The sequence below is a fragment of the Mustela lutreola genome, chromosome 5, assembly GCF_030435805.1.
Source record: "Mustela lutreola isolate mMusLut2 chromosome 5, mMusLut2.pri, whole genome shotgun sequence".
In the NCBI taxonomy this organism is placed as follows: Eukaryota; Metazoa; Chordata; class Mammalia; order Carnivora; family Mustelidae; genus Mustela; species Mustela lutreola.
The window spans coordinates 26,017,836-26,042,139 of NC_081294.1; the positions used below are offsets into that span (position 1 = coordinate 26,017,836).

The 24,304-nt window shown below is 43.0% G+C and overlaps 1 protein-coding gene across 2 annotated transcripts in view; it reads left to right on the forward strand.

Annotated features, from left to right (window-relative positions):
• NPR3 (natriuretic peptide receptor 3) overlaps nucleotides 1-8,861 on the forward strand; it is a 68,320-nt gene extending 59,459 nt beyond the window's left edge. Inside the window, exons 5-8 of one of the 2 annotated variants that reach the window (XM_059173739.1) lie at nucleotides 2,329-2,423; nucleotides 3,976-4,111; nucleotides 5,540-5,627; nucleotides 6,641-8,861. In XM_059173739.1, coding sequence (XP_059029722.1) covers nucleotides 2,329-2,423; nucleotides 3,976-4,111; nucleotides 5,540-5,627; nucleotides 6,641-6,752 — 431 coding nt within the window. In that variant the 3' untranslated portion in view covers nucleotides 6,753-8,861. The remainder of the gene's footprint in view (nucleotides 1-2,328; nucleotides 2,424-3,975; nucleotides 4,112-5,539; nucleotides 5,628-6,640) is intronic. The other variant, XM_059173740.1, reaches the window with a different exon arrangement.
• Nucleotides 8,862-24,304: the final 15,443 nt, after the last annotated feature.

A 24,304-nucleotide genomic window follows, 5' to 3' on the forward strand; every position in this document is an offset into this window, starting at 1 on the left:
GTGACAGGTCAGAGTGACAAGGTAAATAGGACTGCGGCCAAGCCTTGAGGTCCACGACAGGCCCATAGAAATGAGGGTGGGAAGTCTCATTCCTTATGTACAGGAAAATTTTGCTGTCAGCCCGACAATCTCACCTTAAACACAATATGCTCAGGTGAAGTCTCACATGCTAATCGGCCACCCTGAGGGTTCTCACCCCATTTCTTGGCAGAATTGTAATAGCTTAAAGTGTAATGAGGTCTTGGATTACGAGGGCCTCCTTGTTTTATAAAATACTCTTCAAAAGCCTTAGCAGAACACACCTTTATAAACACCTCTGAACAGAATGACAGATGGTTTTGGCTAGACAATATGTTTGGAGATAAATATGATTTTTAAAAATGACATTTCATTCTTAAAAGTCGTATAGATTGTCAAGGATAAACAAGTTTGAGATTGGTGTATCATTTGTAACCAGTCTATATTAAAAAGACCAGAAAAAAAAAAAATCAAGATGAATGGTAGCTCCATTCTGTTTGTGGCAAAGTAGACCAAAGTCTGGAAAAACCAGTGGGCCTTCAAACCACAACCCAAAGGACAGTAAACCCAAATACTTGCCCTCTCCAAACCACACCAGAGGATGGAACTTTCCCTTGAGATCCCTTTTCCCAGACATTCATTTTACTTCCGGAGAGAATCAAATCAATAGAAACACTAACTAAGAATTACATTGAACTCTATTATGGTCTAAATTGAAAGAAAAGAGATAGCCTTAGTTAATTAGGATGTGGCTGACATAAGCATTCTCTTACTTAGTTAATGAAAATTACAATGCAGACAAATTTAATATCAACTAATGATACATTTTTGCTTTCACTGATTACTGCCTAAGCCACTGTTGCTGGCCAGGCAAAGTCAAATCCTTTGTGTGGGCTTTCAGGGCTGCCTTTTCCCCACTGCTTCCTTCCTCTTGGGCCGCCTCCCCTAGAACGTCCTGGTCCCTTTGCTTCCTTTCTGCTTCCATGCCTTTAAATACTAACAGGGCTGGCCTTTTGGTGAGCAAACTGCCGTTCCCTGATGGCTGCCTGTCTAAGTCATGGACTTACTTCATTCACATTCCTATAAAAGACCGCTCTTTTACTGAGTCTCCAACTAGATGCCAGCTCCTTCTCGGAGTGGTGTGGGCACATCAGGTGTCCCCTCCAAGATTCTAGGCCCACTGGCAGTAACAATAGCAGAAGAGAACAGCTGATGTCTTTTACACCTATAGCGGAAGTACTCGACCTGTCCTGGCTCAGTTAATCATCTCGGCAGGCTCTTGGCTGGGAGGTGCCAGTATGCCTCTTCAGTGGTCCTGAGACTGAGGCCCAGAGGGCTGAGTCCTTGCCCATGGTCACAGAGCTCAAAACCATGGAAGCTAAGATTCAAATAGATGTAGTCAGAAATCCCTAGTCCAGGCTGCCTGTGTCTTCGTGGGTGGGGAACCTGTCCATTCGTCTTTGCCTCAGCAGCAGCATTAAATTCAGCACCTAATGCCAGCTTCGAACTCATCTGGATAAACAATGAATGACTTCATGTGTCTCTGGGAGATGGTGGGTGTCATCTAAGCTTAACGTGGTCATCGTTTCACAATATACATAATAGTCAGACCTTTGTGCCATATGCTTGAAACTCATACAGCGATGTGTATCAATGATAGCTCAGTAAAACTGGGGGAACCCCCCCCCAAAAAACAATACCAAAAAACCCAAAACAAAACAGAATGAACACAAGTGAGGTAAAGACCAGCTCTCTTTAGCTCTTGGCTCCCGTGACCCGTGAAGCAGGCCCTCAGCTCTCCCGGGCAATCTCTGGAGCCCATAATGAAGCACATTCTCGGAGTCCTGGGCCTAGAACGAGTTTTCTTTTATGTTTGGCCAGTGATAACACGTACTCGTGACGAGTAGGAGCACGCCATACCTCCAGCCTCTCTCCTTGCAGGTTTTCTTTTTCTTTCTTTCTTTCTTTCTTTCTTTTTTTTTGTTTTTAATAAATACAAAACTCTGGGACAAGCATGCTGCTTTCAGGATTAGCCTTAATCCATTTTTTAAAAAACATATTCCCCAAAGAAGGTCATTTATTTCTTTTTCTCTTCATTTTTAAATGGAGAAATGTTAAGAATTTAGGAATGCAGACACAGATGAAATTACAATGTCTTTCCAAATGCCAACAAAAATGCTCAGAGTCTGATGAGATCCCCTGCGGCATGAGTTTGTTTAAAGAATCCTGTCAATTCATTTTCTTGTTTCTGTTGGCTGATGAAGGTTTTTGAAATCACTAACTTGGAGTTCTTCCCATCTCGTCCTCTAGGTATTGCTGGCCAGGTGTCCATAGATGCCAACGGAGACCGGTACGGGGATTTCTCCGTGATCGCTATGACAGACCCGGAAGCAGGCACCCAGGAGGTGAGCCAATGACCCCCTGCCTCACTGCTCCTCCTGCTTGTTGAGATTCCAAGGAATGCATTTGTCCTGGTGTCCAAACAGCTGTCCCCAACACAGCCTCCAAATAAGAATAAACTGAAAATTTTGGAGTTTCTGAGTAGGGAGGGCTTACTTCTGCTTGAGGATATCCTGGACAATTTCAAGAAACAGTCCCTTGTTTACCCGAAGTGGGCAAATCATATGTTTCCAGTGGCAAAGTGTGTATCTTTGATGCCTCTCGTTCAGAGCTGATGTTCCCATAGCACTTGATGGGCCCTGGCATAATGGCCTTGGTGCCTTTCTCCTCGTGCACATGTACTGGGCCTTTGTGGCAGGAGCAGAGCCAGCAGAACCTGGCACTTGCTATATTTCCTGAAAGATTTTTTTCACCCTTGGGGTGGTCTGGGTTTCATGGGCATTCTAGTCTCTCCCTCCACGAACGGTGGATAGCTATAGTCCTTTGCAGGGCCGTTGTGAGCATTTGGGAGAGAATCTGTGTCAAGTACTTGGTGAGTGCTCAGCACATGCCAGAGATCATTAGATTTTGGTGATTATCTAGAATGCTTTTTACTATGACATGAACTAGCCTGTGGAAGCTTGCTGGGTCTCCTTCCAGAGAGATAGGGGAGATGTCACAGGTTACTTAGCAGTAGTGCACTGGTGCTCAGAAAAAAGAGAAACAGATCCCGAGAACCTGAGGGGGAAGGTACTTCCAGATCAGGGCTCAGATAGCTGGTGGAAGTTCTGCTTGAATCAGAAACTGGGGACAAACCTTGAATCGAGTCAACAAAGAATACTGAGCCAGTTGAAAAAGAGTTCAGTCTGGAAAGGTAACTCACGAAGTCATGAACTAATCTTCTAGCCAGAGAAGGGGGAAACAGGATGTTCCTAAAAGATATTTTTGACTCTTTAAAAAAAAAAATTTACTTACTTATTTGAGAGAGAGAGAACGCACAAGCCAGAGGAGCAGAGAGGGAGAGGGAGAAGCAGGCTAACTGCTGATCAGGGAGCCTAATTCGGGGCTCCATCCTAGGACCTTGGATCATGACCCAAGCCCAACGCAGATGCTTAACCTACTGAGCCACCCAGGTGCCTCCCTTTTGACTCTTTCTATGCCCAGCTGATTGAGAGGTATGAGGCCGTACATCTGTGATGGCTTACTCTGGTCATGATGTCTGACTTTCTCCCATAACCCTGAAAGCAGTTTGGGCTTTACAAATGGCTGACCTTGTGGGCTGCTCTGCGGCGGACGGCAGATGCAGGGAGCAGCAGCCCCTCCGACGAACAAGGGAAAAGTCGTAAATTCTGGTTATTGTTTTCTATAGAACCACTTTCCCACCATGGGGAGACACTGTTCTCCCTAAATTATGCCGACCATTAAAAGCACCATTACTGCCTGCAAATCTTGATTTACAAAGTCCTCAAAAAGACATCATTGTGGTCAGTGTCATAGGAGGTGCCTGTCCTATGCCTACTTTGGAAACAGAGAACTTTGAGCTTTGAGTTTGCACATTTGTTTTTTGCTTTTACGTAGGTCATTGGTGATTACTTTGGAAAAGAAGGTCGTTTTGAAATGCGGCCGAATGTCAAATATCCTTGGGGACCTTTAAAACTGAGAATAGATGAGACCAGAATTGTGGAGCATACAAACAGCTCTCCTTGCAAATCATGTAAGTTTAGAGACTTAATTGCTCTGCATCTCACCGTCTACCCTGTCACCATGATGCAAATTTAAAAGGCAGATGCTATCCAGGAGCTCATGTTCTCAAAGCTCAGCTTGCTTTCTCTGATGCTGTGAAACCCATGGGAAGAGTTTACGAACTGGCAGCCCACTTTCTAGGGCTTTCTTCTTTTTTCAAAATGGTAAAAGCCTTCTCCTATTATCACACCTCTATTCACAATATAATCCCTTCACATTTGAGATGCCCACTTAGGGAAAATAAAAAGATCCAATATTAAATGTGTAGCAAGAATCATTCTGATTCAAAGTTTGTAGGTGTCCTCCTACTCTTCGGAACTGAACAGATAATGTCCCTTAAATACCCCTTAAATTTACAAATTGGCAAATCAGTGTAAAACATGCTATTTACTAGAAGCTTTGTCATAAATTCAGAAGCAAGTGGACATTCGCACAAGGAGCTTACAAATAGGAACTTATTGGAAATTGTTGCTTTAGAGATAAGCTAATGAAGGAGAACCGAGTAAAATCGATCTTTCAGGCCAATTAGTCACTTTAGGCTAACATAGAATGCTCTTTATTTTGGGGCCAGGCTTCAAACTGCTCTATTTATGTTTATGTGATAATTATGGAAAAGAGTAAGGCAGACCTATGTTAAGGATAGTCTGGAGTTGCTGGGCATGGATTTGAAATCCTGCCATATCACTTAGTGGTTTGTGACCCTAGGAATGTTCCTCTATATCTTTAAACCTCAGTCTGCCCGTATGTGAAATAAAAAAAAAGGATTAAACGGGACAATGCATTAAAAGCTGACACTACCCTGTTTAGATAAAGGCTAGCTATTTATCGTGTTTATATAATAACTGGGACGCTACTGCACTCGATTGTTTCAGATTGTTATTCACATTTTCACAAAGCTATATAGGACATTTTGACATGAAACTCCGGCCTTGGTGAGAGAACATCTAAAAACAGAATATCAGCCCAATGCATTTTTCACCAAATCTTCTAGCACTTTGAAGTGTCATCACCCATCTGTGATAATAAAATGTGCTGGGTCAGTCCCATGGTCTGTCCAGTTGTCTTCTCTGACTAGGAGCTCAAGAGAGGACAGACGTACCCGAAAACCTGTTTCCAGTGTTCCTCAGATCTTTCTTGAACTGCTTTATTCCCATTGTTCTCCCATAGTTCTTTCTGAAATGCCTCTTAAGCTTTGCACTTGGCAAAAAAAAAAAAAGAAAGAAAAAGAAAAAAAAAAAAAAGAAAGAAAAGAAGCTGCAGGATACCCTAGAAAATCTTTCTTAAAAAAAAAGGAAAATTTGCCACAAGTGGAAAATTGAGATGCATCTCCCAATGACTAAAACTTGAAACATCTCTGTTTCTCCAAATGCACTCTGATTATCTATGTTTCTTTTTTAAGCAGGTGGCCTAGAAGAATCGGCAGTGACAGGAATTGTTGTGGGGGCCTTACTAGGAGCTGGCTTGTTAATGGCCTTCTACTTTTTCAGGTTAGGATGCTTTATCAAATTTTAAAATTCACTCTCCTCTGTTGCCTTGGTCACTCACCTTTGCATAGTCGTCCTTGTGACTTTTCCGTATCTTGCTCTTACCCCAAAAGCATGGCGGTTAAAAGAATGAAGCTGTTCTTTTGTGACGGTCTTCACGACCCTTTTGGTTTGGCGGTCAGGGCTTTGTACTGCTTCCCCCTGTGGGCCACAGAGCCAAGACTCTCCTCTGATCACAAATATTATGACGCAAATTCCTACCATCCACCAAATGTGTAAGTGGAGAGAGAATCTGGACAATGGCAAAACAACTTGCCTATTCTTATTCTTCCTCCAATTCAGAAAGAGGAGTCTGGGTTCACCTTCTGAAAAGGAGGAGGCAGCTCTGAGCAGTCCACACTCCCAGGCTGCACTGGGCACAGTCCTTGGAGAATCCGCACATTTAGTTGTCACTGTGGTTAAGCCCCGAAGCTTGTAAAATTGTAACATTTATGTGTGTTCAAGGTACTCAGAGTCCCAAATCATGAGGGCCGTCCCTTCCTCTGTAATCTTTTGTGGTTGAGTTTGTGGCTTTGTCTCAAGTCATTAGACCAAGATGTCTTCATTTCTGTAGGGAACTATAACCCCGGGTGTACGTGATTCTTTGCGGGAACAATTGTATTCCTGTTCCTTTGGTCACAGTACGCTTAATCTGGTCTTTATCTAGGGCATATCCTGGGAGTTAGGGAGAGCTTCTGTGGCAGAATAGACAAGACTTAACCCACAAGGCACCCAGGGAAAAAGGGGAGGGCTTGTTCTATGGCATTTCAGAGAGCATGCCAATTTTCCTCCTTGGATAAGGGCACAACGCCTCGGGGCCACACTGCTTTAATCTCTGACCAGGGTCTCATATTCTGTCATTTCTCATTTATCAGCCCAAACCCAGATGTCCCTTGGGGGCATTCTTTGTAAGAGAAACCATAGTATTTTGTAGCCAAGTGAGGTTTGATTACTGCGTTTGCTTTCCCCTTACCCAGGAAGAAATACAGAATAACCATTGAGAGGCGAAGCCAGCAAGAAGAAAGTAACGCTGGAAAACATCGAGAGTTACGGGAAGACTCCATCAGATCGCATTTTTCAGTGGCTTAAAAGAAAGCCTTTTCTTTCGGCCCGAGATTCTTTAAGGAGATAGATGGGATGAAAGACATCAATGGAACAGAAGGGACACTCTTTAAGAACTCATTCTTTTAAGCAGTTAGTCATTTCGTTGTAAAATTTCTTTAGAAGCTCAGGAACTATTTTGAGTCACCATATGCCTCCCGGGCTTTCACCTCATGACAAACAAGTATGAGAATACAACATCGCTCTGTTAAATGTTCCTACTGATTCAAGGGCATATGATTAGATTTATGTTTGGAAATCTGATGTCTCCATATTTTGATGGTTTTGGGGGCATTTCATATAAGGCTACAAAAATGTGGTTTTCTGAAATGAAATGTTTTATAGCTAGAATAAAATCATTTTTACGAGTAGAATATTCTTGGAAAGAATTTAACATCCAAAAAGAGGAAAATGTAATGAAAAATCCCAATGTTGGAAATACAGTGTCCCTTTTTCTAGTGCAAGTGGACAGATTTGAAGTTAAGGACTGCTCTGTCCAATGTATATATTCAGGTCCTGACTTCATATCTCCAAAAAGGATTTCTGGCCTGTCTCCTTTAATGTCTCATAAAAGCTATTCTGGAAAGTTGTAACTATTACTAAGATAAGAGGATTTATATAAGAAAAACAAATCTAAAATATTTCACTTTTTAATGTAAAAAAAAAAAGCCCTATTTCACACTAACATTTTATTTTTAGGTATTTTAATCTTATATTTTGCTATTAGAAAATGTGTCTATTTTTTCATTTTGAAGATTAAATTCCACTTATATTTTAAAAGCATGGGTAAAGTGTGCAACAAACCAGCAATGATGAAAGAGGCTTCCTCTTTTTCTCCCTGTTTCCCTATCCCCTTGGCCACAGCCAAATGCCAATTGCTGCTTTAATTACAGAGATCTAGGCATGTATTCAGATCACAGACTCTATTGGAGGACATTGATTTACCTGCTTTAAGTGCAAAGTTATTTTAGGGATAGACCTCTTCTGGTCAAATGATGAGTTTCCAGGTAAAGGGTGGAGTTTATTGGAATTAACTAGGTTTTAAGGCAGCCCTTTTTCCCTTAAGAACAACTTTATAGAGTACTAACATTTGACAGTAAGCACAGAAAGGATAACTCTAAAAATGCATATATGACATTTTACTAAGATTCAGTGATATTTTGGTTAAAAGAAGGAATCTAAGTAGCTACTCTGCTCCTTTTTAGTGGACTCCACAAAGCTTTAGCGTCATCCACTAATAACCTGCGTAATAGCAGGTGAAGTGTAGATAGAAGATATTTGAACAAAGTGAAATAAGTATTTACTGAATATCTACCTGCACTCACTACTCTGCACGTAGGTGTAAACTCAGGTTGCCATTTTTGCTGATAATTTATGGAGAAAATAGTGAGAGAAGAAGAGAGAGTTGGCAGATTAACATACCATGTTGTAATTATGTCACTAGGGGCTTTCCTCAGTAACAGTTTGAACATCTGAAAAATAGTTTTTAAAATGACCTTAGTGGCTATAAAAGATCACGTACAGGGAAGAAAATAGGGGAGTTCAAGCAAGTCCTTGGTCGTGATGGAGGTCGTAGTTCACATGGGTGGGGGTGGAGGCAGGCAGAGGGAAAGCTGTGTATCTTGGAAGCTGGCCTGAGCTTGCTTCCCTGGAAGCGTCTGCCTCTGCCCTTCCTACTTCAACCAGCCAATGGGTTATTTCCGTGAATGGATTATTTCTGTGTGAGGCATATTTCCCCTCTACATTTAAAAAATGAGATTCAGGCAGCTGGAGAGCATGACAACTGAATGAGCTATGATCAGCCAAAATGACTTTGTTGTAGTTCTCCATGGTGGATGCAATGGAAAAAGTGCTGACTTCCAAAAAAGATGGCGAAAGAAGGCAAGAAAGGCAAGCTCCAGAAATTCCAATGTCGGAAGAGTGTTTGGGGAGTAAAATCTAGGAAAGCAAAACATTTAACAACTCAGGACTCCTCAAAGTGAAAACAGAATGGAAGATTTGCATCCATCTTTTTCTTTGTGTGAATTGAGAACTTAGTTCTCTCTCATTTTTATTTATCAATGATGTTTTCAATATATTTTTGAGCTATTCACTTTATACTACCTTGTGTTTTTGAAAAAAAGTTTAAATTTCAAGCCTATGTGCTTATTACGGGGGAAGATCATTCTACCTGGTGGTCATCTTTGGACATAAACATTTCTCACCTTTCTGGAATTAATATAGGGGCCCGTTAACTGTAACATTTTTAAAGCAAATATCTTTTATTTCTACTTTAGGTGGAGGAATAGTTCTAAATTTAATATTATATCCCCTGATAAAGTGGTGGCATGAGATTTTAGTTTTTTTAAAATGGCGGACTAAGTCAAGAGATGCCATCCCTTTCTGTTAAAACCATTCTGGGAGTTCTTGAGATTGATTGCTTATTTATTTACATGTCTGTTTTCACTTCTTTCCTCCTTAAAGTCATCATGTGAATTACCAAAACTCCGTTAAGTTTAAGTTGGAAATGTTTGGAAATTAAGTTGGAAAACTTTGCTGCAATGTAGGTGTTCGTGTAAGTGTGCCCTGAGTTAAGACCTCTGGAGATTATAATCTGGGACTTGATTTCCTTACAGCTAAGCAGCATCTTTGACAACTAGTCATTTGTACTCCACCTGAAGCCACATATCATACAGTAAAATAAATAGGGCTTTAGTTCTTAAATCACCCTATAAATTTTTACCCTGAAATCTAGGGCACTCAGATTTCAGAAGGGAAACTTCATCACTATTTTCTCATCTGGCCAAACAAGCTGATAGTTACATAGGTCAAAATGAGTATATACGCTTTGTATATACCCACGGTGCTGGAAATAAGTATAGATTTTATGGTCATCATTTCACCTGCTTAGTTTTTTTCCCCCCCTGGATTCAAAAATAAAAGCTTTCTCCAAATGATTACTTCTATCCAGAAATAATTTTCTGGATAAAGTGCATATCTTCTCCCAGACTGACTACAGTTTCCATGAGGAAGCCCTACAAATTACATTTCACAGAACTGTCAGCTTGTCCTTTCCTGAACCACAGCCATAGTTCCATAGGCTTTGAAATAGGTTTTTTTTTTTTTCCCTATTTTAACATTTCAGAAGCTATATTTAATGGAGAGAAGAGAAATGCATGGAAAGAGAATGTCTCCTTTTCTCCTCTTCCTTAAGATTCAGAGTTTTGCTTTAGAATATCTTATCATTCTCCCTGTTCACAGGTTCTAGGGTTCTTAACTTATTCAAGGTACCTGTGTCCCCTCTGTCCCCAGTACCACTTTCCTTCTGGTTCTACTGATTTTGAAAGTGTAAGATGTGCTGTTGGCAGTGACATCAAAGCTATTGTCTAGATCTCATACAGTGACAATGCAGAAATTAGCTTCCCGTGGCATCACCCCCTTCTTGTGAGTGAGTGAGTCTACAGGGCTACTTGTGGAAGTCTCTGTAGGAGGCCAAATAAAATATTATACCACCAGTATTAAGGGAGTGTTTATACATGGAAAGAAATGCATACTTACATTTCTTGGGACACAAAGAACCGAGATTTTGAGTGGATACAGTATAAAACCAAACAGCAACCCAAATTCGGGCTCTCGATTGATATTTCACGGGTTCTGCTTAATAATGTCCCTGGTGGTTAGCACTTCATGGAGAAGTTGAAAATGGGAGGAATTTCTTCTTCAGTGGAAAAAACTGGAGCTGTCTGAAAACATGAAATATGCTTTGGGGGCAGCATGGAAGCATAGAAAGCGAGAAGGTGCTGTTCAGAAGGATCTGTTTCTTTTTCAGCTGATGCTTAGAACTACAGAATACCCAATTATTTAGCCCATCTTCAACAGCCAGACTCAGCAAGAAGCTTGGGACACACCCAGCCAGAAGAATTGGGAGTCGATCCTGGGAAAGAAACAGAAGAGAGTGGCATTGAAAGCAGCCCCTGTCCTTACCACCCCTTTCTCCCTCACTCCCACCGCCACCATGGCCCCCCCCTACCCCCAGCCCCTTGCCGTGCACTGTGGCTCCAAAGATGCCTCGGCGTCTGGCCCATGCAGGTAGAAACTTGTGAGTAGGAACCCTGTACTTCCTCAAAGGGAAAGAACACAAAACAGTGCTGCCTATAGGATCGTGGCTGGCTTTGGATCAAAACCCTTATGCTAACTTGACGGCACACGCTCTGGGGCAGGACAAGCCTGTGATGTGCCTATATTCCAACAAGCTTTGTTTTGGTTTTCAGCATGTAGATCTCATGACTGTCTCTTGCAGGCATACCCCACAGCTAGACTCTAGGGATTAAAATGACTTTCAAAAGGGGCTAGATTGGAGTTTGTTCAAATTTGTCATTAACCACTAATGTTAATTCATACCAAAGGTAAAGCAATTCTAAACCAGCTGATGCTGTTAATGTTCATGTTTTAAGCTACTTCAAACATGGTGAAAGGGTTTCGATGGGAGCTGAATATCAGAAGTAAAAATCCATATGTTATAACAGCTCTTTGATGGATCAGGAGTGGAATGATTCCTAGAGGAGGGATGTGAATAAGCCAAATTCAGAGTCAGCAAAAATGCTGTTTCTTTGAGTCACACATTTAAAGACCTAAATTTTATGCACAGGAATAAAGGGCCCTTCCACAAAGGGTATAAAGTGTCACATGGACTACCAAATTGTTTTTTATGTGCTAGGGGAACAAAGCTGTGATAGCACACAGTAATTGAGCAGAAAATGTCGAGAAAGAGGAAAATTTGGATTTCAAAACAGGATGGCCTATTTATTATTTAATGCCAACATCTGAAAAAGTTCAAAGTGGTGCATCTTACAATGGGGGTGCCCATTGTAAGTTCAAAGCATCTTACAAAGTGGTGCATCTTGCAAGACAGCAATGGGGGTGCCCTCAGCAACCTGAAGATGCTGTGAGTTTGTAGAATTTTTCTGCTGGGTCCTGGGAATCTGAGCTTTGTTCCTCATGCAGTGGTGAGTACTGAAACCAAGAGGACACAGAATAGATACCGTGAAGGATTACTTCCGCAGCCCTTCTCTTCTGGGCCATATTACTCGTGGTTATTTAAATATAGGACTACCAAACAATACAGAGCTACCATGAGTATGGTAGAAAAGTAAAATAAAAGCTGCACAAGCTACCATTTATTATTCTAATGTAAGTAGAACTATCTGCATATAATGTGATTTAATTTATTGTTTTGTGTAGAGAATGAAAATTAATGACTGTGGATATAACCCCTGTTTTGTATAATATATTTTATTTCTGATGCAAACTGGTCATTTAACATATCTACTCGGTTTGGTGTTTGGATATAAATGTGTATGTGTTCTTGTAAATGTTTCTCTTAAGCAAGAATGCCACATGCTCACAGTATAACAATGTGTTCTCATTAAAAATACATCCCACAGAAAACTTTTCCTGTTTATAATTCAGCTAATATACACTGCACATATCCATAGTCTCTGAGGACTTTCTGTTTTGCTAGGATGAGTGGAAGTGAAGGTCAGTTAGTGGTTGGGGTGGATTGTACTCCTTGAATGGTACCCATGGAAGAACTCAAGAATTTCTGTCCAGCAAAGGGACGTTTATAGAAATAAGAAAACTATCTATTATAATGAGTGGTGAACCTTGAACTGGCAGGTAAGGAAAGAACTCTTCAGAGATACTGTTATCTTGCATCTACATAGTTATGCAGTTGGCCTTGGTGACTCATATTGTGATGTCCCTTGCCCGGTTGGAAGAGGCCCTAAGTCACTTTTGTCACTCTGAAGAGCTCCTTGGGTTCTAGCAGACTAGGCAAACTGACTAGCCTCAAGCATCTCCAGTTGCCTTGAGGTTGTAAAAAGCTGCCTCATTATCTAGAAAGTTATTTATGATTCACTTTAAGCTGGAGAAACACAGCCATTCTCACGGTTGGAATGATGTTTCCTGCCCTCCATACCCTATTTCTGGGATTTGTAAGTAAAAATCTTGTGACTTTACTCCCTCCCTGTGAGTATATTGAAACTTGGACTGACTTCCATCAGTCGTGCTGTGGCTGCCACTGTTTGTGAAGTCCCAGGAGACCACCACAAAGGCCATCCACGCAGGGTGCCCAGGTTGGAGAAGATTCTGGGCAGGATGTGATTCTGGACTGGAGGTGGGAGTGGGGGTTGGGGGAGGGCTGTGGGAGGGCCTGCCACGACTGAAGGGTGGGACCCGGAAAGCTCCCGGAAACATCGGATGTCTCAGTCCACTGGGGTTGCCACACCAGAATATCAGAACCGTATTTCTCACAGTTCTGGAGGCTAGAAGTCCGAGATCAAGATGTCTGCTATTTTGGTTCCTGGTGAGAACTCTCTTCTTGGCTTATGGATGCCTGCATTCTTGCTGTACTCTTATGTGTCCTTTCCTGGGTGCATATGTGTGCAGAGAGAGAGAGAGAGAGAGGTATGTGCTGGGAAGCCTGAGCCAGTGTACTGGATGAACAACAGGCAGAGTACCATCTGATGAACGAGGAGGCACGAGGCCCCACACAGGGTTGGCAGGTAACTAACTCCCTTAGCATTTAGAGCTCACACTTTGGAGAAGTGAAGATCTTGGGGTTCTATTGATGGAAGGTCCAGGTTTCAATATACTCACAGAGAGGGAGTAAAGTCACAAGATTTATTACTTACAAATCCCAGAAATAGGGTGTGGAGGGCAGGAAATGCAATGAGGGGAGTGGGGGAGGGGGCAGGCCATCCTCTGTCCCTGGTCATGAGTCAGCATGAGATAGACAGCAGGAGGGGCGCCTGGGTCACTCAGTAGGTTAAGTATCTGCCTTCAGCTCACATCATGATCCTGGAGTCCTGGAGTCGAGATGCACATTGGGCTCCCACTCAGCAGGGAGTCTGCCTCTCTCTTTCCCTCTGCCTTTCCCCTGCTCGTGATCTCTCTTTCTCAAATAAATAAAATAAAATCTTTAAAGAAAGAGAGATAGCTGGGTAGCAAGCATCTATTATTTATAAGGTAGGAGGGGCAGAGGTCACTAACTTTTCACAGGCTTAACTCCAAATGGTTATTTGTGAAAAGTAAAGCAGGGGCTAATGGCAGGACTCCCCTAAATTAAAGTCCTTATCTGTGGATGTGAGTAGGGTTATCATACTGTAAATGCCTAGGCAGCAGCAGCTCAAAACAAAAGTTGTTTTTCTCATCACAAGATAGGCAGACAAGTAGAGAGGCAGCGGCTCTTGGCTCTTGAGTTTCTTCTTAGGAGGACACTAATCCAAAAAAAAAAAAAAAAAAGGAGGACACTAATCCTATTAGATCAGGGCCCCACCCTTGTGACCTCACTTAACTTAATTACTTCCTTAGTGGCCCCATTCCAAACCAAGCCACACTGGAGGGGAGTTGGATTTCAACACAGGAATTTGAGGGGAAACACATTCAGTCCCTAATGTGCAGGGTATTCCTATTACTTCCCCATATCATCTTGAGGACCGTGGCTTCCTTGAATCTTTCCACCGCATGTCTTACTTCCACATCCCTCTCTCAACTTCTTCATTCATACTCCGTATCCACGACAGGCCAAGGATGCCTCCTCACTGTGGCTAGTGGGGGCTACTTTCCCTTGAGGAGCCTCAGGGAGCTCCAAACATCATCCATTTAAGGTCCTTTCCTAACCCTAAATTATGGACTTCTGGAATAGACATATTATATAGCCTGTAGTGGCTACTATTAGAAGAGGTATCAACAACTGCATAAAAAACTGTCCTCTAATAAACCATATCTTAGCACCAAACTAGAACTAAGAGAAAGAACTCCTTCTGCAGGTTTTGCTCCTCCCTGACATCATTATCTGTTGAAGTCCCGTCATGCCCATTTCAGAGATGAGGACGCTCTTGGAGCCAGGGGGAACCCTGGCTCCGTACTTGAGGCTGTGCACCCCGTGCGGACGTGGGGGTGACCATAGTCCCAATCTCACTGGGCTGCTGTGAAGACTTCAGACTTAGAATCCTGCCTGGTTAGGTAGTGAAGCACTCAGTAGGGTGATTATTAGACTCTCCCAGTTCCTTGGCTATGGAGACAAAGCCCCCAATTGGTCATTTTTGATGACTTTCAAGATAATTTGCCTTGATGACAAGTAGCCCCACCCTCTTGTGGGATGAGAAGAGAGGCAGTGAGGAGGAAGAGGTCCCTTTTCTGGACATTGGCCTCCTCCTGAAGGGTCCAGACAAGGGCGGAGAAGGGGACAATGATGGCCACATTGCCTCTGAGGCCCTCAGGGGGCCAGAACGGTGTTTTCCAGATCTGTTTCTCCTCGGGTGGAGGTGGCCCTGCTGGCCTCGCATGTCAGCATGGCCTCACGCCTGCCTTCTTGCCCTGGCTGATCTGGCCCCAAGAACCACTCCCTGGACTTCATCATCCTGGGGCAACCATGCTCACAGCTGGGCTCTGCCAGAGCAATGTCTGCTCCCCTCCCAACATAAAGGACCCTCATGGGTCCTGAAGAACATCTTTCCCACCAGTGCTTGCCCTCAGTCCAGGTCTCTCCTAGGAATGCTGGGATTTTGTCCCAAATGCAACAGCAGCACCTCATAACGGTGTTAGTGGCTGGTGGAGGGGGGTGGATTGACGAGTAGAGACAGAAGGCGTTCTTGTTCTATTGCTACTCCAATGGGCAGAGAGAGACCAGGCATCAGCAGAGTAGTGGGAGATGATGGCATCGAAGTCCTGAAGTTCCGGGCATATAGGGGCAACCCCCAGGTCCCGGGACACCTGAAACTGGGACAGAGACCACACTGCTCTTCCAAGAGGGCCTCTGATGGCTCAGAGTGTGGGTCAGGTAAGGCAGATCTGGGAGGCTGTGCTCCAGAGGCTGTGTTCTGTGTGTCACCCCCTCCTTATCCCTTAGCGTGGTGGCCAGCACAGGCTTCCCTCCCTGGGTGCTTGAAAAGAACTGGCTGTGCACAAGAGCTCTGTGCTCATTGGACAGGAGCATCTTGGGTGGTGTCAAAGGTATTCTATGCTTTCAGGCAAAAATCCAACAGAAGATTGTATCTGAATGGAACTTGCCCCTGTACTGTATACCCCTTAAATGACTGTTCTCAGCATTTTATTCAGAAGGAAAATGAAGAATGAACAAGAGTGTGTGCCCTTCTCAATTCAGTATCAGTAGCTGGCTACTGAGAGCTCTCTGCGTGTCAAGACTGGGCTAAGCACCTCAAATGGGTTCATTTTCTGAGCCATTTGTTGGTTATCCATATGTCACTCTGATGAAGTAGGACTACAGTCACGTTAGAAGTGTGTAAATGGAGGCCCAGAGAGGTTAAGTAACTTGCTCAAGGCCTCCTAGCTACCAATTGGCAGGGCGGGCATGTGACGTCGGGCTGCTGTTCTAGACAATGACTATGCCCAACCACGTAGTCCGTAGAGTGGCCATTGTCAGACTTCTACAAGCAGAGCTCCCTTCCTGTTCATCACCTTCCACATCCTGACAGATTCCCGTCCATTTCTCCCATCCAGTTCATCTTCCCTGTCACCAAACAAGGCCTTTATCACCTCAGTCCCAAAGTGGTGGGGCGCAGCCTCCTACCCCTGCTCCCCTCTTTTCCTCATTCTTCTCACCGCCGCCATGTCAGTCTCCCTGAGACACTGCTCTGACGTCACTCTCTTTTCTCAGTAATCTCTGATGACTCCCATTTCTCCGGGTCAGATTCTGTACTCTGTGCCTGGCGTTCACAGCCGCACGCCCTCAGTTAACAGCCTGATTAGGCACTAGTCCTTTGGTTCGGGTAGGTCGTGCTGAATTTGACCTACTCAAACTGGTTTTCTTGTCACACACTACACACACTACACATTCCCTGCACTTCCTTGACTGCAACTTTTTATTCCCTCTGTTCCTCCTGCGTGGAAGACCCTTTGCTTACTAGTCAGGCCCACCCTTTATGTGCAGTTCCCAACCCCGTTTCTCCGTGGACATCCCTGCCCACCCCGGCTTCAGATGAACCCTCCCTTACTTTGTGGCACTTATTGTCTCAGGGGTCGTGAATACTTGGTCTGCAGATGCATTCTCTTTGGCCAGCTAGTATTTAGAAAACAAAAAAAAAGGAATTTTAATGCCTTCGATGGTGCCAACACTCTCCAACTTGCCAGAAGCCCTACGCTCCTGATGTTTTTACATCCAACTTCCTTCACTAATTTACTTTAGGTTTTGGGACTTGCAAATTGTTTTGAACAATCATGTAGAGCTTTGTGCCATCTCTTCTGGGGCCACTTTACTTCTCCTTTTAATGATAGCCTCTACACTGTGGGTCTTCAAAGAATATCCTTCAAAAAAATAACCTTTCTCTCCTCTCAGTTTCTTCATCAAGTACTAAGTACTCCAAAATAAAATATTTCCTGCATCAGGCGATTACCCCAAAAGCTTCCATACAGTTTTTGTAATGTGGATACTCCATAACGTTTCTACCTTGTGGAATTTTCTTAAAATATTCGTAATGGCCTGCTTAAATCTCTGTTTTATTACTACTTGTGGGGTCGCAGCAAACCACAGGCCTTTGTTAGCCTCAGTTTCCTCCCTCATACGATTAGGAGGATAATAACTACTTTGAAAGGTTCAAGTGTTTTCCTGACACGCAGTAGCAGTTCAGCGAATGGGGTTGTTACTGTTTGCATGGGGTAGCCTTAGCGCCTCAAGTTCTCGGGCTCCTGTGTGAAGACTGGCTCATAATTGTGGTTCTTGTATGTGACCTGGTGGTAGATTCTATCTACCCCCACTCTCATTTCATAGATGAGGACCCGGGGGTGTGCACAAGATGGCGGGTGGCACAGAGAAGTAATGCTAGCTCGCATTGGTGGCATCGAACTTCCCAGGACCCTTGAGGGCTAAACTATGTCATGCGGTCCCTACCAGAGCCTGGTGAGGCAGGCACTGCGGTCATCTCTGAGACACGGTGTGCTTCAACACCTTGCCTGGTCCCCCAGCCAGGAAGTGACAAAGCCAGGGCATGAAATACGGTAGCAGCCACTGCAAAGACCCTCGAAGACCATCTCACCTTTAACCCTCTGTTGCCCACACCCCTGTCAGACATCAGTGGTGAGGATGAGAAAAAGATGGTGCCTTTCCAGCAGAATTTAGGATTTTAGCCTGTAGGTTCCCATGTATTATCTGTAGGCTGGTTGTCAACCCAGGGAACATGACCAGTTTGTGCTTTAATAAGGACAATAAGGACAATAACAGGGAAATGTTCATAAACACTAATTGATTCAATATGGAAAGTTTGGGCTTTTTTTCCCCTTGAGATTAACTAAGATTTTCTGTATGAGCTGGGAGAAAATCTTTTCTATCATCAAATGTGCTTTTTTTTTTTTTTTTTTCTTTTTAGGTCTTTACTTGACAGAATTTAATGTTGGTAAATGATAGTTGAAATTCACGATGTCTATCAGTCTAGAGACATTAGTCTGTTGTCAAGATGGGATTACGTAATGTCTTCTTGTTTATACACGGTGACAGGGGAATACATCCTGTCTTCTGGACCAGCCTTCCCCCGGCTGTGTCGCATGGCTTAAGAACACCCATCTGTTTAGTAAATCCTTGCTGGCTGATTCTTTTAAAGGCCACACAAAACCTGTGCCCAGCCCAGGGTCCTAATAGTTAATCCTTGTCTTCCTTGAGAGATCTCTCACATTCTGTTAGTTGAATGATCGATAGATCATTTCTAAACCAAAACTATTGGCAAAACAAACATCCCAGACCCCTGATCTTTCCTTCAAAGTTTTCCTTTTTCACTTTTTAAAAAGATTTTATTTATTTATTTTTAGAGAGTGAGAAACCGATTGCAAGCAGGGGGAGGAGCAGAAGGGCAGGGAGAGTCTTAAGCAGATTCCATGGCGAGAGCGAGAGCGGAGTCCAACCTGGGGCTTGATCTCACCACCCTGAGGTCACGACCCCAGCCTAAACCCAGAGCGGGATGCTCAATCTACTGAGCCACTCAGGCGCCCCGGAAAGGGTGTCTGCGGCCTCCAGGGTTGACCTTGTGGTTACATTTACAAGCAGCTCCTGTGCTGAAACAGCACCACTTACCAGTTCATTCTGACAGCGATGCTGGTTAACTGTGTGACAATACGCTCGCAAACGGTCACACTAAAGCATGTTTTTTCTTCCTTTATTAAGCCTTTTCTAGCTGCCTAAAAAATTTTTTTTCCCAAAAAATGTGAGTGTAAGTGACTCGCAGTGTTACATTAGCGTCAGGCGTAAGGGCAGGGACCCCAGGCTCTGTGCCTTCTCTGCTCCGCGCAGGCGCAGTCGCGCGGTCAGCGCACAGCGGGCCCAGGGTCACTGACCAGACGCCCTAGGCTGTGCCTTTCCTTCCTCTCGTACTCATCCGTCCCTGGACGCCTGCACCTCCCGCTCTCCTTCCCGCACTTTCCCGACCCCGGCCTCCCTCTCCCGCCCCGACCCTCAGTTTGTTCTCTGGTACTGATAGCGCTTTATGTTTGTTTATTCATTTGTTTTGTTTTGTTTGGATTCCACATGAGGAAATCATATGGTTTTCGTCTTCCTTATTTAATGTATACTTGCAAATAATCACACTGGAACATTTTTTTCTTTAAGCTTTTTATAGCCGCTTTGACTTAAGAGAAAAAAAGAAAAGCTCCTGAAGCCAAAAACCCTGCCTATCAGTGCGGATGTTTTATACCATTTTATTCTTCATTTCTACCCATCCAAGATCCTATATCTTCTCGTTCAAGTAAGCCTTGGCCCCAAAGGCTTTCTTAGATTTTACTTAAGAATTAACGGTCATCCTGTGGTTCATCTCTGTCATTAACCAAACCAGCCAGCCCCTGGCAGCGAGCCGGGGTTGTTTGTAGTGGCTTGTGAGAACAATTTAGTAACATTTCAGAAACTCTGTGACCTGGTTAACGAAGTCATTCTTAAGAGCTAAGTTATATAAACTTATAATTAAATAAATTTTATTTTATTATTATTAAAAAAATTTTTTTTAGATTTTATTTATTTATTTGAGAGAAAGAGTGAGCGAGCATAAGGCGGCAGAGAAGGGGCAGAGCGGGAGGGAGAGGGAGAGAAAGAGGGACTCTCTCAAGACAGTTCCCTGCTGAGAGCATGGAGTCCCAGGCAAGTCCCAAGTCGCAAGTCTCCATTTCACAACCCCGAGATGATGACCTAAGCTGTAACCAAGAGTCAGACACTCAACTGACTGAGCCACCCCGGTGCCCCTAAATAAATTTTATTTTAAAAAAAGGTAATAGGGGCACCGGGGTGACTCAGTGGGTTAAAGCCTCTGCCTTTGGCTCAAGTCATGATCCTGGGGTCCTGGGATCGAGCCCCGCATCAGGAAGGGAGCCTGCTTCCCTTCCTCTCTCTCTGCCTGCCTCTGCTTACTTGTGGTCTCTCTCTGTCAAATAAATAAGTAAGTAAATCTTTTAAAAAAAAATAAAAAAGGTAATAAATACTCAAAACATTCCTTTCAAATTATTTCATTACATTGTACTGTTATCCATGCACTTGCGTTATTCACATCTACTCTGGGTCTGTCTGTAGGCCCTCTGTAGGGAAATACAAAACCACCATGCACTCCTGTACGTCTCTTCTTAGCTCCACATTCAATGAAGTCATGTGGGTATTGACACTGGCTGTGTTATGAGTATTTACAACACACACATTAACGAGCACTACAGATCATGGCACATTCCCTCCAGAGACCTGTTAAATGTTTACCAACGTACCAATTGTTTACGATTTTCTTCTTCCTACTAGGTGAACCCAGAATGAAACCCACCCATGAGGCTTCTCTTTCACAGAAAAAAAAAATTGATATTCTAAGAAGTTAAATGACCTTTTCACAGTTGATAAACAGTGAACTGAGCACTAGAGCCCAGGACTTCTAAAGTCTACCTGGTGTTCTTTTTTTATGCTAGAGAATGAAGGGCACCTCTAAATAATCTTGACTCTAAAAGGAGCCTTGAATACTGGGATAAACTTCCCAACATACTAATTGCCCCAGAGAAAGTGCTACCCTGAGGGTCTCCCAGGAGATCAAAGATTTGATTCTTGTTTCTTTAAAAGATAAAAGTGCTTTTATGGCCACAGCTAATAGTTCCACATTGTTTGATGATAAGAAACCCTCAGTATTTTAGTGATGTTTGCGTGTACAGTGGAAGTTGGAGGATGGGAAGGGGAGAGGTCGAAGGGACAAGAACCCTTTGCAATCTGATCGTTGGAAACTTTGCTTTTGTGGAAAACTTTAGAACCCTCACCCTCCTCCCTTTACAGCTCCCAGCCCCCCACACCGCACACCCATACATGGCACACATAGTAAAGAGGGACACGTGATTAGAAATATAGAAGATAGTAGGCTTTCCAAGTAAGACGTCAGTCCATGCATTTGCAAAATGCTAGATCTGTGGCCATTTAAATATTACATTTATGATATAGAACCAATCTAAGCACACTTGTAGTACAGCAGAGAAATTTTAGAGGCTTCCTCAGGAGTGATGGATATAATTTCCTAAATAGAATGCGGAATCTGGCAGCAGCCTCCTATATAAACTCTGAGACCCACTGCTATTTTTAAAAAAATCACTCATAGAACAGTGTTTTTAATGTATTTAGTTTGATTCCATAAAATTAATAAAATGAATGTGGTAATTGATAATGACTTAATGTCTTGCCTCATTGTTTCATGATGTTATTTGCATGGCCAAGCTACTGCCCTCGAAGGACTAGTTCTTTTTCTACCTTTACTGGTCAAGGATGTTCAGTTCCTCTGTAGGCATCATAGCTCTATATCTGTGATGATGTATCTTTATTTTTTTAAAAGATTTTATTGATTTGTTTAGAGAGGGAGAGAGAGAGCAAGCACATGAGTGGGAAGGGCAGAGAGAGGGAGAGAGAGAGAGAGACTCTCAGGCAGACTTCCTGCTCAGCATGGGTTCTGACTCCAGGCTTGATCTCCAGGGTTGATCCCAGGACCCTGAGATCATCACCTGAGCTGAAGGCAGACACCAACTGAGCCACCCAGGTGCCCCTGTGATGGTAATCCTGACTCAATATTTGATTTTTAATTTCATGCCCACCCTCCCACCACTCAAATTTTATCTTATTTTCTATCCTGGGAACTCAGGTATATTGTGAATATTTCCCTTGACAACCACAATATATACTGTTAGTAACTGATGTAATGTTATGCTAAATACAAATGGGCAGGGAATATTCTCCACATCGACCCATAGACCTAAATATTTAAATTGCAATGATCCTTTGAAATCTTTAAGTATGAGTGATGCTTTCTGATATATAAATGAAGGGCTGTGAATAAGCAAGAAATGCTTATTTCTTGCTGAGTGCATCTACTGGCCCCTTGGAAGGTTGGGGATCATTTAGATGTTCCCATGATTCTCCTCTTCACTCCTGTTACATTCAAACAGGATACTAAGAAGTATAGGAATCCTATGCTGTTTAGTGTAACACAGAACTTTCAATGATGAGGAGAGATCTGGGTAACCTTGATAGATTTTATATTGCTGTGTTCACGAATCATGTACAAGGTACAGAGTCCAGGCATCAGGAGTGCCCTACATCAGTTAAAACCATCCTCTACTTCACTGTGTTTGGTGAAGAAGATTCCTGATGTGATCCAGAATTCTCGCCCTTAGCTTGAGAAGCCCATGTAACTCAGCTGTACTAGTAAAGTCCCCAAAAGCTTCATTCCTTAAATCCCTTTCAAACATGTACAGGAGACATTCCTGCAGCCTACTTAGGAAACTATTTCTTGAGGTACGGTCATCACATTTCTGAAAAATTATGGTGGCAGCTGATCCAAAATCTTGGCCTTGAACTCCAGCCAATGTTTTCTTGACTCCAAAGTGTCCTGCCAAAACAAAGTAATTGCACAGCTGACAGAACCTCTCTTGTTACCTCTTAGGAATGACCATAATTTATAGCCAGCAATGCCAATGGGGGTCTCCCAGTGAACATACGGCCACTCTGGGTGCATTTCAGTGAGTTATCTCAGGGCTAATGGTCTTTTCATTTTTACCTTCTCAGGAAAACACAAAATTCCTTGTTTGAGGAGAAAGAACATCACTGATAAGGAGCTCTGTTTTTATTGTAACCATGTGCTCCTTTTTTCTTTCTAAATATCTACTGGTTTCCTGACAATGTGGTCCCATTTACTGAGGGCTCTAAATCCTCACCAAGGTACTGGCTCCAGGCTTAAGGTGGCTGTGAACAAAGCTGTCACTATGGAGACTTGTTAAAGGAAAGACATCCTATTTGGCTTTATTTTTTTATTTTATTTTATTTTATTTTATTTTATTTTATTTTATTTTTGCCTTTTTTCCCCCATTTTATTTCTTTTCAGTGTTCCAGAATTCATTTGGCTTTAAAAACAGGTAGGCAGGTGAGGTTGTTGCCAGAAGGGAGATGGTCATTAGAGACCTGGGCAGAACAGATGAAGAAGATCAAGAGGTACAAACTTCCAGTTATAAAATAAATGTCACAGAGATGAAAAGTACAACATAGGGAGTATAGTCAATGATATTGCAGTAACATTGTATGGTGACCACAGTAACCGAGGTGAGCATTGAGTCATTATGTCTAGAACTGTTGCATCATCTGGAATGCACAGGATTGTTGAAGCAGTATGTTGAGTAATGTATAGAATGTATACATGTATGTATGTATGTCAATTATACTTCAACAATAGATTAAAAAAAACTAAGCTCATACAAAATTCAACTTAGCTGCTTGACTTGAAGGTTGCAAAGCAGGAGGGAGTCAGAAAGAGGAGAAAAAAGAAAGTGAGAGGCTATAGGCTATAAAGCAAAGGCTGGGAGACTTGTCTTTAAGACAGGAAAAAGCTATTCCTTGAGCATGAGATTCCCCGTGCAGCACGGAGGAAGGTATCACCCAGTGTGTTACTGTTCTAAGTAGCAACTAAGATCATAATACAGAAAAGCCCCTCTTCTGTGCTGAAAAACTGATAACATGATGTGGTATAAAGGGCTGCAATCATTCATTGGTCATTCAGTAATTTTTTTTTAATAGAGAATGTGTGTGTGCTTGTGAGCCTGGGGGTGGGGGGTGGGAAGTTGGGGAAGGGAGTGGGGTGGGGGGAGGGGCATAGGGAGAGGGAGAGAGAATCCTAAGTAGGTTCTGTGCTCAGACCTCAACGTGGGGCTCGATCCTGACTCTGAGGTCATGGCCTGAGCCGAAATCAAGAGTCAGACACTCAACTGACTGAGCCAACCAGGCGCCCCTTTAAATAAACGTTTTAAGTGCTTGTTGCTAGATGTTGGGGACATAATGATTACAAAAAAAGAAGAAGAAGAATAAGAATGAGAATGAGAAGGAGAAGGAGAAGGAGAAGAAGAAGTAGGAAACCTAATGAAACAAACAAAAAATTTGCAAGCTTCCTTCTTCTAAAAGGAAACTTGAATTTTTCTGAAAGAACATCCTAGGTTTAACTGTTCATTTTAAGGTAAGTAGGTTCTGGACCCAGGATCCTCTGGGCTATAGAGTATAGAATCTAGGAGCCTTT